The sequence below is a fragment of the Xiphophorus maculatus genome, chromosome 14, assembly GCF_002775205.1.
Source record: "Xiphophorus maculatus strain JP 163 A chromosome 14, X_maculatus-5.0-male, whole genome shotgun sequence".
In the NCBI taxonomy this organism is placed as follows: domain Eukaryota; kingdom Metazoa; phylum Chordata; class Actinopteri; order Cyprinodontiformes; family Poeciliidae; genus Xiphophorus; species Xiphophorus maculatus.
In genome coordinates this window covers 2127358-2144428 of record NC_036456.1, presented here as the reverse complement: position 1 = coordinate 2144428, position 17071 = coordinate 2127358, and the positions used below count along the sequence as shown (strand labels likewise).

Below are 17071 nucleotides of genomic sequence, written 5' to 3'. Positions count from 1 at the left end.
AAAGACTAGTTTACACTGTGACGACTTAAAGACCGAGCAACAAACAGTTCACTGCTGCTCCTGCTGAGGGACCAACTATAGAGCCGAATGAAGGTGTCAAACTCTCGCAAGCGCAACAGTTTGATGGAAAAAAAAAACATGCTAGTAGGTGGCGGTAATAAGATGTTCAGAGAATGAACTGTAGCTGTTCTTTACATGTTGAGATGTATTATGCACTGTATGTCAGTCTAAAATATCTGAATGTCTATTTTTTAGGGGGATTTTATTGTGTAATTAGTTCATGGTTTGCATTATGCCCACTGTTTGTGCTTTTATGTTAATTAGTGGTTGTTTTTCCTTCAAGTTAATTGCAGGGTCTGTAATTAATTAATCACAATTGATCTCAGTTTATCCAAAAGCTATATACCGACACAACAAGCAACGTTTTCAATTCAAAAACTTTCTTTAAATAGACCTGCCAGCTCAACGACAAATATATTTATTGTTTTTAATCTGTCATTCAGGTTCTTTAACCATCTGATTGGTGCAAAGTGTTATTCTACACTTTCAGCTTTCTAGAGTTTCAGGAACTCCTGATCACCAATTGAACTTTTTTAGAAATGTGGATTGTGGACGCTGACATTAGCGTCTGCTGCTGCTACATGGTTAGCTTTGAGATGCTACTTAAGGCTTGAAAAGCTTTGTTAATAGGCTAACTCCTTTTAGCACAACTGGAACACTAGTTTTTTTTCCAGCATCCCATCAGAAGCAAAAATGAATCTCGTTGTTGTTTGTGGATGTCACTTGTGCGTCAGATTTACTGGTGTACCAGAAACGCGTCAGTGCAAAGGTTCTGGCCAGACCCTTGGTTTGTAAAAAAGTGCTGTAAAAATTTTTATGTGCTAGAATCTATCTAATTAATCAAAAATAACATGTTAGACTCCTGGCTCTACTTACAATACATAATTACAAATAAAGTTGCAAAAAAAATTAATAAATAAAGAGGTTGCAGTTGAGTCTCTGCCTCTCTTTTTCATTGGCTGTTGGCAGCACCTGTTGTCATTTCGGTCAGTACACACTAACCTTCTGCTCCCAGATAAAAACTGGGAGTTGGGATATTTTTTTCAACAATGTCCTCCTTTAAGAGACCCTGTTTGACAATCATGTTAAGAAAAAATACACATAAATTATGCAGCATTCACCTGCTGCACCTTATGATGCATTTTTCCCGAAGCAGTTTTGTGTCCAGATTTTTATATTTTTAAAAAGAGTCGTGGTCATGGTCGTCTGGCTATACTGAAGACAGAAATAATTAAACCCAGCTTTTTGTTCATATATGCAAACCCAAGCAACAGATGGTTAGCTTTATATGGTTTCCATGCCTTGTTGACGTATCTACAAAGTTTATTAATTTCCATTTTGATCTCCTGAGGCTCCTGTACCTGGAGTTTGTCTGAATTCACAGTACCACAGGCAGTCCAAACCTTTATTCGGAAAGATTTACAACACAAGAATTCATGCAGAGCTACTCACCACTCAACCTCTTCAGTTTTGAAAGTCAAAGCTAAAGATTGACACAACCAAGCCGCTGAGGCGTTAAAATTTTCATCAAGGAGAATCATTTTGTGTGTTTCATTATTAAAGCTTCCTAATTACAGGAACAGTAAACACTTATAAAATTTTCAGCAGCAGCGCCACTTTAGCTAATTAGTTTATTTTACACTCTAGTTCCAAGGCGGGTTCAAGCACACCCTGAGACAAAAAGGTAAAAAAAAAAAAAAAAAAAAAAGGAAAACATGTTATGCATGAAATGGTGCACATGAGATACCGTAGAAAACGGCACTAATACATAAAAGATAAAGGCACCCTTTGAAGAACGAAGTGTTTCTCTTTTTTTTGTCTTTGATTTCTGTCACATTGTGTGATAAGTGTTGAAAGATCCTGTTATGTGTGAGCCAATCCCACTGGAGACACTGACTCTCCACAAGGCACTCTGCCTCCTCCTGATTACGCAATCCCCTCTCGCCACAGGCTGTGTGTACCTGTCACTGGTCATTTTGCATCAAATACCATAACATAATGTTATCCTTTTGGAAATGAAGAGTTTACCACATTGTCTATTAGCCACGTGGCCGAGAAAGCAGGAGTTTTGACGATTTTCACCTTTCTGCTTCATGTCGGAGTCAGAATAAGAATTCCCTGATAATGCTAGTTGATCGTTCTCTGTCTGTCTCAGACGCAATCTGAGCATTTTTCCACCCATTTCTGTGAAGCATGATCATCTACAATTACACTGCTCCTCCTAGCTCGCCTTTAACACAACTCTCCGTCCAAGAAGCAGCCGACATTCCTGAGAGAGAGGCAATCAATTCTTCTCCCGCACATCTCTCTCCTCCCCTCGCCCTCTCATTTTCACTTTATCTCTCCTCCCCCCCATTCTCGGTGGCAATTTGTCACTTAGCAACGGAGTCCGCTACGCCGTCGATTGTGAATCATCCCCGGCTCCGCTCCTGCGTTTAACCCTTTCCGTCGGCATGAAAGGCTCCCAGCCGGACGCCGGCGACACGACGTCCTGGTCCTCGACGAGAAACGTTGGGCGAAATCACTCGACCAAGTGGTGGCAGCCTGAGCAGCTTCCACGTTTAAAGTGCGACTCCAGGATATCAAACAAGTTAATGTAGGAGGTTAGCTTCTGTTAACGTGGAAGGTCCAGGAACATGTGTTTGTTTTGAGAAAGATCAAAGCTCTACCAGCCAAAAAGGACAAAAGAATACTATTTAGAGAGATCTTCTTTGCAGCCCATATAGCACGCTCTCTTATGATGATATGGAATTGCTATTTAAGACAAGCATGGGTAGGGGATTTGTTTGATGAACATAATGGCGCACTAACACCCCTGTAATCCTTTCTCAATTTACTGCCAATGACATTTTAAGTATTCCTAATGTGCTCCAGCCACGCTGCGAGGATGTGGGAGTGCAGTCGTCATATATCTGTGGGAGGCTGTGCTTTTAGGATTACTTTTTTTCTTCTTCTTCCCTTGCATCCTCTCCTCTGCCTGATCACAGCCAGTCAGCTCCAAGCCCAAACTACAAACACCATGTGTTTAACCCCCCCCCCCCCCGAAAAACCATCCTAGCTGTCTGATTTTATCACTGGTAGATTTTGCATTTCAGGGGCGGGGGGTGTGGTGTGGGGTGGGAAAATGGTAATTTGCATCATATTTTCAACCCATTAGCATGCCTCCCCGCTACCCCCGCACGCATTCACATTCTCATCAGCTTCATTTGCCACTACCTGCTCTGGCATTTTAATGTTTATCCACCCCCCGCCCCCCTCGCTTCGCAAACCTATAATCTGATAACAGATCTCGGCGCCATTAGCGCATTCAAACAGGTGGGAACAAGTGATAAAATGTTAGCGAGATAGACACTGTGGAGGAGATTGAGATGGAGACCGCGGACCGGCACAAGACAAGTTGGCGGCGGAAACGGGTCTCGAGAAGGAAAAAAAAAAAAAGAGGCATTGAGTGTTTGCGAAAACACAAGATGTCGTTTGAAAATGAGACATTCTGCCTATTGTTATGCAAAGAGTGAATGGGATGTTGAGTTGTAAGTCTGAAGGATCCCAGCCACAGATGTATGACTGGCTTGTTTTTCCACAGTTTCACATTTCATTTACATTGTCAGTTTTTTAACAATTGGATCATGTTATGGCAACTCTTTGCAAGGAGTCATCCATGCACAAGACGATTGCTACTAGAAAAACTACATTTAGAGTGCATTCATTCTCCTTTGTTTGCCTAGAAATTTAGTTCATTTGGGAAGATGTGAATGTGCACTCGAACGCTAATGTGAACTCTGGTTTGCCCAAAATCTTGGGTCTCTGTTCGGTTGAAGTGAACTCTGGTGCGGTTCGAATGCATAAGCAGACCGGAAACCATTTCAAAAGCAGGACGCGGACTGTAGCACGGGGCATTCTGGGCAAATACAACCAACACAAACACAAATCTAGCATTAGCGGGAGAAATGGTGTTTTGCCAAAGAAAGAAAGAGGAATCCTACACCCGCTAAAATCTGATGCCACTCTGTTTTTTTGTTTACATTTCGCAAAGAAGGAAGTTGCGCTCGTTGTTTTTATTTTGGAGGTTTTTGTGTTTTCTTCAAGACTTATTGGTGCAGCGCCACCACAGGCGAGGAGGTAAACTGGTTTTTCAAACGGTTGATAACTTATACAGCTTCACTTGTAAAGTGATATTTGTGGGTATCAAACTAAATAACATATATGGAGAAACGATAAAAAATGTATTAACGTAATCACAGCTTAATGACTATAATATGGTTCTTCATGAAGTGGGCCCTTTAAAACCAAAACATTTAATCAATGTTTAATCAACTAATCCTGAATTATGAATCTGACTTTCCAGCTAAATAATTAAAATGTCTTATAAAACCACAGAGTGAGAGAGAGAAAAAATGCTGTCTTTGATTTTGCCTGATTTAGTTTTAAGTCTGGGGCACAACAAATAACTTATCACATTTGTGGTAGCTCATTAAGAGACTAACATCATACCGTACAGTCTGCAATATGACTGCTGGACATTTCCTTAGATATTTCCACTTACTTGTTTTCTTGAAGCATATCTTTTTACCTTCTGTGAGTTTCCTTTATTGTTGCAAGTTTTAGTTTCCACCTGATCGTACAAAATCCAAACAATGAACAGCAGCAGCTCTCTTAAACATGCATATTCATGTTCAGCTGCTACGAGCTCACCAACTGGAATCCAAATCTGCACAAAACAAGTTCTGTCACATAAGATCTATAAATTATTTCTAATATTACAAAATATAGAGTCATGGGCACCGCTGACTAAAAGGTCAGTTGCGCTAACTCTAAGTCACTTATCATAAACATTAATACCGCTAACGCTAAGGCACTGCACTAACACTATTTAGTGGAAGCTAATGCCAAAGAGCTAATTTCAGTTGAAATTATATCTTCTGTTGAAAGACTGCCACTGATGGGCATCAATTTAGTTTTTAACGTTATAATTTGCAAGTTGTAGATGTATGTGTCTCTACTGTACGTGTTTTGTTCCAGTATGTTTCTTGTTTGGCATAAGATTATTGGGAGCGAAAAAAGAGAGAAGACCTGAAGAGACGCAAAGGAGCTGGTGCATAAACCGATGTCAAACTTTATTCAACTGAAAGCTTGAACAAAGCTTTCAGTTGAACAAAACAGCCAAGTAAATCAGTACTTTTGACTTTATCCAGAATATCCATAAAGTTTCTCAGAATTTCTTTGGGAAACAAATGAAATCCAGAATGAAATAAGTAGGAGAAATGAAGGGAGGGGGGAAACTGCAGAGCCGGATGAGAAACAGACAAGTACAATGCAGCAGGCAAAAACGTTCTGCTGCAGAATTCATTCACACACTCTAACAGCTCTACATCTGTGCGCACCCTTGTGCTGTTTGTTTGCCGACTTCTTCCCGCCGTAATTGCAGTGGCATTTATATTTGCACCTGAAGTCTGTCTGCCTGCTTCCATTAAATGTTGCCAGACTTGCAGAGAGGCAGACGAGGCTTAATGCTAGATTGGTGGAATGTACACAGAAGCAAATGTAGCTAAAAGAGCCTTTCTGATTCAAAGGAGAGCGCCGTCAGGCAGGGTCACGCATTCAAAAGCATAAATACATCACCAAGCATCTGTTTATGACACAGACACTTGCATTCGCGCTGTCACGGATGCGTTATGTCTTCCTAACCATACCTTCAGACTACTAGGTGTTCACCTGACAGCGAGCGACATTTACTTGCCATTGTAAAATAACAGAAGGTGGCTTTCATTTCTTACTTTTACGCCTCAAAGTGGAGATACGCAAGAGGGCGGTGATCCGTCTCTGGACTTTCCCAGCTACAATGATAAATCTATCCGGCCTGGGAATCCTGGCTCCTCTCTGCCAGCCATTGATCATCTTCACAGCTCTGTCATTAAATATTTATTCTGCTTATTCGCTTGTGGCTACAGTTCAGTAAAGGCCACTGAGAGGGGTGTGAAAGAGGTCAGCAACTCAACAAGACATCATTTTTGCATCTTCTTCCAGTCCGCCTCGGCCTCCTGCGGGTCTCCTGCCAGGGCGGTGGCTCGCACACCTACAGTGTTTGTGCTATTATAATTAGCTCCTCTCCTCTCTCTCTTTTTCCTCTCTTTCCTCTCGTCTGGCGGGATCCTTCACTACAAACGTCTGAAGATTCCTCTCCCCGGGAGAGGGGTATTCGAGACAGATGCAACACAAAGTTGTTTTTCTTGGCCCGTGGTTGTTTACCGCACGGGGGAGAGCGTTATCCGCCATCAGTAGCATCAGCATACCCAGTCTTCATGTTCCCACATGGGTCAATTACAGAAAGGGTCGCAGCAAGGGGGGGGGCGCCAAATATGTTGGCTTAAAGGGAGCGATGAGGAAGCTGCAGGGTACTTCCTGCTCTCCTTGGAATCACTTACCGGATTTAGCTACTTACTTGCAGGTGTTATTCTGGTATATTGTCTCAAAAAACAGGCAATCCAATGTCTGCGGGGTTCCTGCCGTCGCGAAACGCGTTCATCATTTTTGCCTTTAACTCTACAAACCCGCTAGAATGCCTGACAGTGTGATTGAAATTGTCCTTTTTCTGACCCAAAAGACTCCAATTCCTTGCTTCTTTAAACTTTTGACGTGAATCGTTTCGATCCACACAAAAGCCTGTTCCTAAAAACGCTGTGACCGACCGCACGCCTGGCACCTGCGCGCTCTCCAGTTACATTCCGAGAAGTATAAAATGGAATTCACACATGGTTTCCCCTTGTTGAAGATGTCACTTTCTCCTTTGTCCGACGTGCGGGAGTTTTGCCCTCACATCTTCCTGCGCCCTTGAACACTCCAAGTCATGACAGAAAGTCTTTAAACCGAATAGATACAAAATCCTCCTGCCTGTGGTTTGGGAGAAAACAGAAAAATAAAGGAAAACAAAAGTTTAACTTTCTGCATGACTGATCTCCAGCCTAAGGGACTTTTTCATGAGTGATTATGAGTCTCAGGTCTTCGGTAAAAATGTAGCTGGTATACACTGGAAAAAAAACAAAACACATCCATTCTTTTTCTTACTGTTGTTGGGAATAACAGTAAGAAAGACCACTCAGGTCTTCTGATTCTGGTCTACTCTGCAGAACCAGAACCAGAAGACCTGCCTGCCTGGAAGGTTGATACGACAACAGGTCTTTAACGCATTTTGAAACAAAGTCGTTTATTGATTTATAAACTAGCAGAATTATGTTAAAGTCTATTCTCTGCGTTACAGGGAGTCGGTGGATGAATTTTAGGACCAGATGTTTCTCTGGTGTGTGTCAGATTTCTGTTTCAACTGTATATAACAGGCCTTTGATCTTGTAGATGCCTAAATTCAAACTCCACCTCCAGATTTTTGTTTTCTTCTTAAAGTACACCTATTCATTATATTCTAAAACTTAAATCGTGTTTCTTGGCTGAATATTCTGACTTACTCTTTTACTGTTTTTATGTAACATCAGATATCTTTTGGTCTCGTTTCCTTAAAATATACCGACAAATTTTCTCACAGAAGTGATTGTCCAGAGAGGCCATTCCAAAATTCAAACAGAGCCGGCCTACAAGGCAACTAAAAGTTTCTGCGGTTTGAAAGTCCACCTTCTGTTGTCCCGTTTGTCAGAGCCAGCAGCAAATCTTTTTTTCACGATTTTGGGCTGGTCAGGTTTTCTGTCATGTCCATTTGTTCGTTTCACAGGCTGTTATTTCTGCAGCTCAGAGGCACAGAAGCAAATTGCAGTGCTCACATGCAGATTCACACCCACTGATGGATCCTTTTTTTTTTCTCTGCTAATTAATGGATTAAGAGGCATCATTAGAGACAGTGGGTGACGGCTGACAGCTCTTCACTTTGACCAAGCATCAAGCAGTGGGCGTGTGCTAAGTTTAACATTGGCCATTTAGCCTCCTGGGGACCCGGTTTGTTTATGTCACCGCTCAGATCAATCTCCCACACAGATGGCAGGAACGCATTCTTCCCACACACTGGCTCATACCTTTTGTACGTACATAAAGCAGAGACAAATCTCGGGCCGGGAACAGGCTTCTGACCGCAGCGCCGAACTTCAAAACAAGTTCGAAAAGTTTCTTTAGCTTTATTTGGTTGAAATTCTGTGACCTTCTGAAGCTGTGCATAATTCAGGGCAGGAGCACTTTAAATAGCTGCTTATCACTGTCACTGCAGCTCATTTCCTATACTTTTAACCCACAGTTAGGATGAATGATGTGCTTCCATTAGAAATGTGTGCAACACTTTGTCAATATTTCGCTTTTGTCAGAAAACACAACTTTGCAACTGCAGTGTCTCCATTAAATGAGAAACACAACAAAAATCACACGTGGTTAACTCTGTTCACGCGATAAGTCGCTAAAAAACATGCCGCACTATCATCCTCCCGCTCCTTCCTGTCATCTGCTTCATGGTTTTCCCCAGTGGCAACATCTGGTTGTTGATCATGTGACTAGTGTGATGGGGGAAAAAGAGTTTCTATTGCAGTTTTGCAAAATAAACCAATTTTGATACAGACAGCATTTTATCAAAAACAAGAGTTTATTCAGAATTGGCGTGTTTCTATATAAGCAAATTAATCTTGGAAATGTGAAGTTGTGCAATTACATGGTCAATGGAAATGCACCTGCTAACACCAATTCTAATCAAAATTTGGTAGCTTTGTTTTGTTTTTATGCACATGGTTCATGTGGTTTGTCGCATTACGTGTGAGAAAAACAAATTATGAATATTTATGAATTTAAACAGACCTGCTTTGGGATTTTATGCAGTAAGACTTCCTAAAATTATTTCATTTGAATAAACGTTACAGTAAAGATGGCTGCAAGCGTCTTGGGCTTTGCGTGTATAATTATAGCACATGCAGCCACTTGCATATGAATTTGCTCTTTTCAAAAATGAAATTACTCCAGGTTTGTGAAAGTGTACGAATTCTGTTGGGATGTAACAGCGTTTTAGTAACGCCTCAACTTTTCACTCAGCCTTACGTCTACGTTTTAACAAGCCACTTTATTGGGTCTTTGTACAGCAACTTTCTTTTGTTGTCGTAGGAGTTTTACAGACATCTGACAGAGGAAAACCTGAAACAATGCCGACGTTTAGGATTACTTTCATTCTGAACAACGTTCCACACTGCAGAAGACAATCATCATGGGTGATACTTGATATTTACTAGGTTGTGCGTATAATTTGTGTTACACAAGACATGTAATGTTTACATATCTAATGATAGCAACATGTTTCTTTGATAGGAAATCACTTAAAAAGTGTTATAATTATGATTTATTTGTGAGTGCAGTCACATGTGTATGTTTTTAACAAATAACTAATTAACATCTCTTTTCCTTTCAGAATGCAGCAGCCACTTTTCTTTCCTGAAGTCTTTTTCCTTGCAGGAAACCTCTGAATTAACTCGGCGCCGTCGCAACCTCACACTTGAGATCAACCTATAGCTTTTCAAGATAATTGCAGATTTGTGCGATGCCGTAACGTCTTCACTTTCTTGTTTCATGTATTGCAGTTGTCATCCGCTATATTCACTTCCCTGTAAGTCATCTAAAATAATTGACTGTGCCCACCAAAACGAAGGCCTCGCAGAAATTACCTAGACCCTCTTAATAGAGAGCCCCGCTGGCCACATCAGTCTGTCACCGTGGATACTAATATTGATGTACTTCTCCCTCATTTCCTTCCCAATTCCACGTAAACATCCCCTTTAAAACCACCCGCAGCCCTATCTCTCCACCCACCCCCACGCGCCTCCCCGTGGAGGTTGGTTTGCTAACTTTTGTCTCTCTTACTAACAAGCTTCAGATTTTTTCCAGTTTGATTCTTTTCGTTAGTGAATTTTTATTTTCCTTTACCTCTTATGATTTCAACAACTAACACTGTGTCATTCACGGAATGTGTGCCATCTGTTGTTTTTTCTACTTAAATTGCGACCTACATACTAACAAATGTACTGTATCCTATCCTTTTTCTTTATTATTTATTTATTTATTTGGATGATTTTGTGTTGGAGACCCTTTAAAACAACTAGGCACTTACAGTTGCTTTCTTTATTTCTTTATTTGGATGTTTTAAAGCAAAAGAAATATAGGAGAGAATTAGTTTCTAGGTTGTATTTTTCTTTTACTTTTTTTTTTTCTTTAGCCTCAGATTGTCTATGAACTGAGACGCTGCTTTTGCTACCGGCAATTCTATCCCACTTTTTTGGGGGTTAGGATATGTTTTCTTGAGTTTTTTTTTTAAGGTTCATCATTATTTTTTTCTTTCTCCTCCCCCCTGTTTTCTCCTGAAGCACGCAGGCATTGGACACGCTATGGTAAACAAACTGCATTATATGGTAGATATCATTCTAATTGTCTTACACTTTGGTTTGCCCTGGGTTTTCCGTTACTCTTTCTATTCTGTTTGCTTAACTCAAAGTCCAATCTTCCATCAATTCCAAGGTAGCTAAAAAACTCCACCTCTGTTCTTTTTTTTTTTCTTTTTGCCCTCTCTTTGTATAAACTTATACAAATGTGTAACAGATTTCTTTTTACTACCCTTTATTTTCCCCTCCCTAAAATTTTCAATGTCTTCATCCAAAGAGGTCTGCACAAAAAAATTTTTTTGTTTTAATTGTATGTCTTTAGTTCTTTATTTTATATATATACATATTTATTTCTGCTCTTATTTCCTTTGTGTTTTTAATGTTATTTTTCTAAACTTCAAACACTATCCGTATGAAGAAATAAAGAACATAATGCAAAATATATATATATTATTTTTTTTGTTTGTTTTTTTTGCAATTTTGTATTAGAATCATTTTATGGTTTTTTTGTTAACCCTAGTTCCCCTCCTGTTTTTTTTTTATTGATTGATTTTATTCTTTTTTTAGAGGAACCCTTTGAGGCGAGCTTACACAGCTGATTTCTCTAGAAAATACACACTTTGACTATTCCAAGGAAAGAAAGTTGAGAACAGAAATATTTTTTTGCGTCTTTTTTCCAAAAAAGATGAGCTCATTAGGCTCCAGAACGCCATCAGTTGCATATGAAATATTTAGTCATTTACTCGCTCACTTAATTGTGGAATGATTGTGGCCTCTAGCAGTGCCACAAGCCTCCTAATTACGTGCTGATCTCCCAGTTAAGATGCAAAGAACAATAAAAACAAGTTTGACAAGAATTATTGTGGTATCTTATATTGTGATATATACACCACATGATTCTTCCCAAAAAATATATTAACACCTCTACTATGCTTTAGAAAGCATAGTAGACCCTTTAGATAAACCTAATGAAGTCTAACCTCATCAGATCCATTGGAACGTTCGAAGGTGAGAACCGCTGTGGGCTAAATACTTTTTCACAGAACTGTGTGTTCTTTAAATATATATATTTTTAGCCCCTGAAAAAAATGTTTGAATATTTTAAACAGAGACATGTGCAGATAATCAAAAGGAACAGCTTGCCTAAATGACAGCTAGCATTTTGGGTTTAGTATGAAGCCTCTGTTTACTGCTTTAAATGTGCTTTGAGTACACTAAACATTTCCCTAATAATCTCTCAAATCCTCCAGTTTAACCTAAGGTTCAGTTGAGAGGTCATTCTGCACAGATTCACTGAGAATCTCCTAGGTTAGCTGTTTAGCATGCTAGCATTACAATTAGCATTCTTTGTTGCATCTAAAACATTTTACAGCTAGTAGTAGACCGCTAGCTGTAAAACTTTTCAGCTAGTAGTAGACCGCTAGCTGTAAAACGTTTCAGCTAGTAGTAGACCGCTAGCTGTAAAACGTTTCAGCTAGTAGTAGACCGCTAGCTGTAAAACGTTTCAGCTAGTAGTAGACCGCTAGCTGTAAAACTTTTCAGCTAGTAGTAGACCGCTAGCTGTAAAACGTTTCAGCTAGTAGTAGACCGCTAGCTGTAAAACGTTTCAGCTAGTAGTAGACCGCTAGCTGTAAAGTGTTTCAGCTAGTAGTAGACTGCTAGCTGTAAAACGTTTCAGCTAGTAGTAGACCGCTAGCTGTAAAATGTTTCAGGTAGCAGTAGACTGCTAGCTGTAAAATGTTTCAGATGCAACAAAGATGCTAATTGTAATGCTAGCATGCTAAACAGCTAACCTAGGAGATTCTCAGTGAATCTGTGCAGACTGACATCTCAGCTGAACCTGAGCTTAAGCTGGAGGATTTGAGAGATTGATTTTAGCTGTAACTGTAAATTGCTGTACAACCTGATAAATTTCTACTGCATGTTACCGAGGATAAGAAAGTAAAATTTTCTAAAGTAAAATAGTGTATAATATAGTGAACCAGTAGACCATTTTAACACAGCTATTCTTTTTCTTGCCAAAGTAAAACATGTTTACTATGTTATAGCAAAGCGTATTATCTTGGGATGTTGTTGTGAGGTTTATGGTTCGTGAAGAGTATTGACAGCATTTGATTTAGTGCTTAAAGCTCTTGCTGTAAAACCAGCCTCATGTCAGGGTGGAGTCCTTGGCCATAGCTTCATGATCTCATGATTTCTCAATGGTGAGGAACATACTCATGCCACTATGCAAACACTTTACAGGAAAAAAAAAAAAAAAGGAAAAAAAAAAACATCCTAAAATAAATGTCAAAGTTAAGATAAAAAGTGGGGTTTTTTCAGGTGTGCTAACATCTCAACACCATTCAGGCAGTTTGGTCTAACTTTCTTTCACTGCGAAGTCCGTCTTTAAATAAAACTGTCTGCCCATTGATGCAGACCCTAAAACATAAATATGTATACGCTGTGTGTGCTCTGCCCATCACTAACACTAACATTAACTTATATTTGTACACTTTATCCCTCATCCCTTGCATGAATATGGTAGGCTTCTCCCTTTTTTGTCCTTATTCTTTTTAAATAGGGATAAGACTGAGAATATATGTTTATGTATATATATATATATGTATATATATATATATATATGTATCCTGGATAACATATATGCATACATATATTAACTGTTCCAATATATTTAATATGACCATAAAATGTGGTAGCCATACCCCTATTTTTGTTTGTTTTTTTATTTCTTTTCTTCCTATGTTTATTTGTTTTATTATTATTATTATTATTATTATTATTATTATTATTATTATGTATGTTTAATTTTAGAAATTAACCTACTAAAACAAATTATGACCTCACACCTTTCCCTACCAAAAAAAAAAAAAAGAAAGAAAATGACACAGGGAAAAAAATATAGAGGGGAGACAGATTTCCTACTCTGGTAAGAAAAAGAGGAAAAATCTTGGAAGGATTAAATTGAACCATTCCATCATGACATGAATTGAGGGAAAAGGCAGAATCATGCACATTTGATGATGCCTTTGTGATTTCCTCCTGAATTTTGAGAGAAATTACGAAGCAGTACAAGCGCACAGCCTATAACGCCGTCGTGAAAATGAGGCGGAGGCGATCGGAAAAGCCCTAAACTCACGACGGCGATCGATGCCATCGGAATACCGACCCTTCCGTTTACCAAACGCAGGGCTATCTCATCTCCCCTCTGGATTTTCCCTATTCTTTAAAAAAACCTCTCTCTCCTGTTTATTTCATCCGTGGTTATTGACCCCATCCTGTCCCACTTCCACCTACACGTTGACAGTATCCAGTGATTGTAACCTTCCAATCTGTTTGCATGCAACAGTTGGCTAGAGCAACCTTGCGCCATTAAAACGGTGTAAGTGCTGCTGTAGCCCACACGTGTCTTGATGGGTTCTTTTCTTTTCTTTTCTTTTTTTTATGTTGTGATTTTGAATATCACAAACAGCCTTAACAATGAGAGCTCTGTTTCTTTTCCCATTTGTCTGGGAAAAGAAACCCTGAAATTAAATGAACCCCCTTCCCCTCATCCTCCGTCCCTACGAGCTCATTTCTGCTGCATCTTGCCAGTGGGTTTGATTTGTTTTTCCTATTTTTTTTAAATATATATATATTTTTCCTTAACCCATATGTGTTGTGTCCAAAGGAATTGTCCTCCACCTCCATACTTCCTCCCATCCTTTTTTTGGTTAACGTGCATGGGCTGTGTGTCACCCTGTTAACTTGGATGGATAAATTTTTGGTTCTTTTTGAACGAAACAAACCCCTTCCACATGAAATAACATGTTCAGTTCAAATCTGGATCTGGTTTGTGCAATCAAATTGCAGAGGACTTTTAAAGAATCCTCACATTTACTGACCACATTGGTGAAATTAACCGAATCAGTGTTACTAATCAACTGTTCCAACGAAACCTTTGTTGTAACTGTACTAACAACCATTTTTGTGTCTGACTTTCCCTTACTTACAAAAGTACTAACAGTTTCCGTTCACCCTTCAACCTGCTAAGCCTTTTGGGCCTCACTTAGGCACCTCCCTCCCCCTCTAACTGTTGCCGATAGGTCGCGTCCGGAATACTTTTAGGATCCCTGAAATACTAGCTTAGTTTCCCGGTATGCTTTAAATATAATTTGTGATTAGCTAGGAAATTTTGACAATCTGCCAGACACCTATCAAAGTCAATGAGACCCATTTTTCTGATGGGAAGCTCGTCTGTAGCGGCTTCACTCTTAGGTTACTACAAAAATGTGAACGGTTATGAATACTTAATGTGTATGTTTTCAATTCTCCTCACTAAAGATCAATGAAAGTAAGCAGGTGTAGCGCTGTAAGGATCAGTGATCCATTTACCAGGTAAGCATTTCAACCCTTTTCTGCAGTGCATGTGAAACATAAGTGTACAAACCTGACCAATCAGGTACAAATGAGCAAAATAAGTGATTACATTACATTTCAAGAAGCATGTTTCAGTTGGACTCAACTTTTCATATTTATTAACAGAATAAGTCATTAATCATTGAGGAAAAAACACTTTTTTCCATAGAAGATGCACAAGAAAACAAGAAAAGATTTTAAAAATATATTTGTTATTGTCTTTGAAGATTTTTAGAGTAATTTTCACACTTAGTGACTTTGGTTGATGTTGATGTGGGCAAAGCTCTTAACCTCAGGTTGCCTTCCGATCTGTGTATCGGTGTGTGAATGTATGTGTGTTAATGAGTTTGCTTTAGTGATTGGCTGCAGTGTAAAGTGCTTTGAGTGGCTAGCACAACTAGAACAGAACTACAAATCCAAGCTATTTATATTAATCAAATGAAAGATCCCATTTGATTAATAGGATCAAATGGGATCTTTAGCTAGCTAAAGATTAAATTGGCTAAGAGATTTTCTTACATTAAAGACACAAGGCTCATCAGCAAAGATAAATACCAATAGGCAAAGCTAGTCAGCAACTACACAAAGAACTTCAAACTATAAAGCCAAAAAAGAAAAAAGAAAAATTATGGATTATTGAGGAAGGTATAGATGATTTGCTACATGCCATATTTTCCACATGCAAAAAGCTGTTCAAAACTGAGGCGTGTTTACATTGTTTTAGCATCTTTTGAGACAGAGATAGAGATAAATCTTTATGCTAGCCTCATTTCCTACCAGCAACAAATTTCCTGGTTGAGTGAAAACGATTTGCAATCTAAATCTTCTGGGCCTTTGCTGCTGTAGTTAGAAAACCCTCCAAAAAAAGAAGAAAAAATAAAAACAACAAAACAGACTTATTTTGGTGGCAGAGTCTTCCTTCAACAGCAATCTGCTCACTTTTCTTGATGCCCAAACAGCAAGTTGACCCGCGTAAGAAATCAGTAGGACTTCTTTGGTCAGCAATGACATCCGTCCACCAGTCCTTGTTCGCTCTCCATGGTAACTGACCGCCGTCTCCAAGTGTCCTCATTGGGCCTTTCAGGCTGCCCTACTTGGCAGCCAGCCATGCAGTTTTTACAGGCGGTTTTACAGGGTGTTAAAGATTAATGAAAAGTCCTAAAGTAAGGCATACAAACATTAAACCCTTAACAAGATAAATACTGCTGGCCTTTTACACGAAGTTTTGGATTTAAGCTGCATCTTTAAATTTGTAAATGAATTAGTTTTTTTTCATTAATTTTTTTTTTTTTTTTTTTTAGAAATGCATAATTTTTTTACTTTATGCCTTAAAGTTCTGGCCAAAATATGCTGATGTGTGTGTTTTTTTAAAAAAAAACTGTGGTCGAACTATAAAGTCTGATTCAGGGCAGGAAACACTTTAGGTCGGGATTTATTGCCATATATTTAGCCTTTTTCCTGGAACCTGCATATTGGGAATATTCCTTTATGCAATGGTCTATTTCATAAAGTTTAGTTTTTATGTGGGGATTTCAGTTGTTGACTAAAGCTTATCATCATTCACCAATATAAGACTATAAAGACTTTGGTAAAAGTTTCAAGCATTTTAATAAGTTATTTAGTTATTTTTGAGGATAATGTAGGCTTTAAATTTAAATAGTGACATTAAACGGACTGAAAATGTACATTTTTATTCATGAAACTCTGCCTCCTCCGTACATCATCAAAGTCAGTCCTTGCACCCATCAATTGCCAGAAAAACAAAAGCTCGTCATGTAGCTATGGAGCCAAAATTAAACTGTTTTTTGTTGTTTTTTTTCCCCCTGGAGCCAAAGGAAGGTTTAGTGCTTTCTCTCGTACTTGCTCAGAGCCCCAGAAACTACCTGGCTTCGTTCTGATCCATATATAGAAGCGGTGAAGTCGCGGCTGTGCTCGTGGGACCTCCTATTAGTGTGCTTGCTGATTTCTTTTCTTTTCAATTTGGCCGTAGTCAGCACATAAGTTTTTCACCGGGCCTCTGAGGATCAGCAGAGTGGAGAAGGTGGGAGTATCCTAATGCACAGTGGACTGTGTGCAAGTCAGCTAGGTAAACTTTGTGTGTGTGTGTGTGTGTGTGTGTGTGTGTCGGTCATGACAGGGCTAACCACCTGCACGGTGGGAATCACACCCTTCCATTCTTTTCATTCACGAGAAGCTAATCCATCATATTAGCCAAGTTTTCATATTGTTGCAAAGAATGTTTTGTCAGGAGGGAACACACAAGAAATCAA

The 17071-nt window shown here is 39.1% G+C and overlaps 1 protein-coding gene across 7 annotated transcripts in view; it reads left to right on the top strand.

Annotated features, from left to right (window-relative positions):
- The window catches only part of LOC102219889 (neurexin-2), an 813998-nt gene that overhangs the window by 335184 nt on the left and 461743 nt on the right, over positions 1-17071 (top strand). For 6 of the 7 annotated variants that reach the window (XM_023346052.1, XM_023346051.1, XM_023346053.1 and 3 more), the window contains one exon: positions 10389-10412. The exons of the other annotated variant lie outside the window; for it this stretch is intronic. In XM_023346052.1, coding sequence (XP_023201820.1) covers positions 10389-10412 — 24 coding nt within the window. The remainder of the gene's footprint in view (positions 1-10388; positions 10413-17071) is intronic. 7 annotated transcript variants of the gene reach the window in all.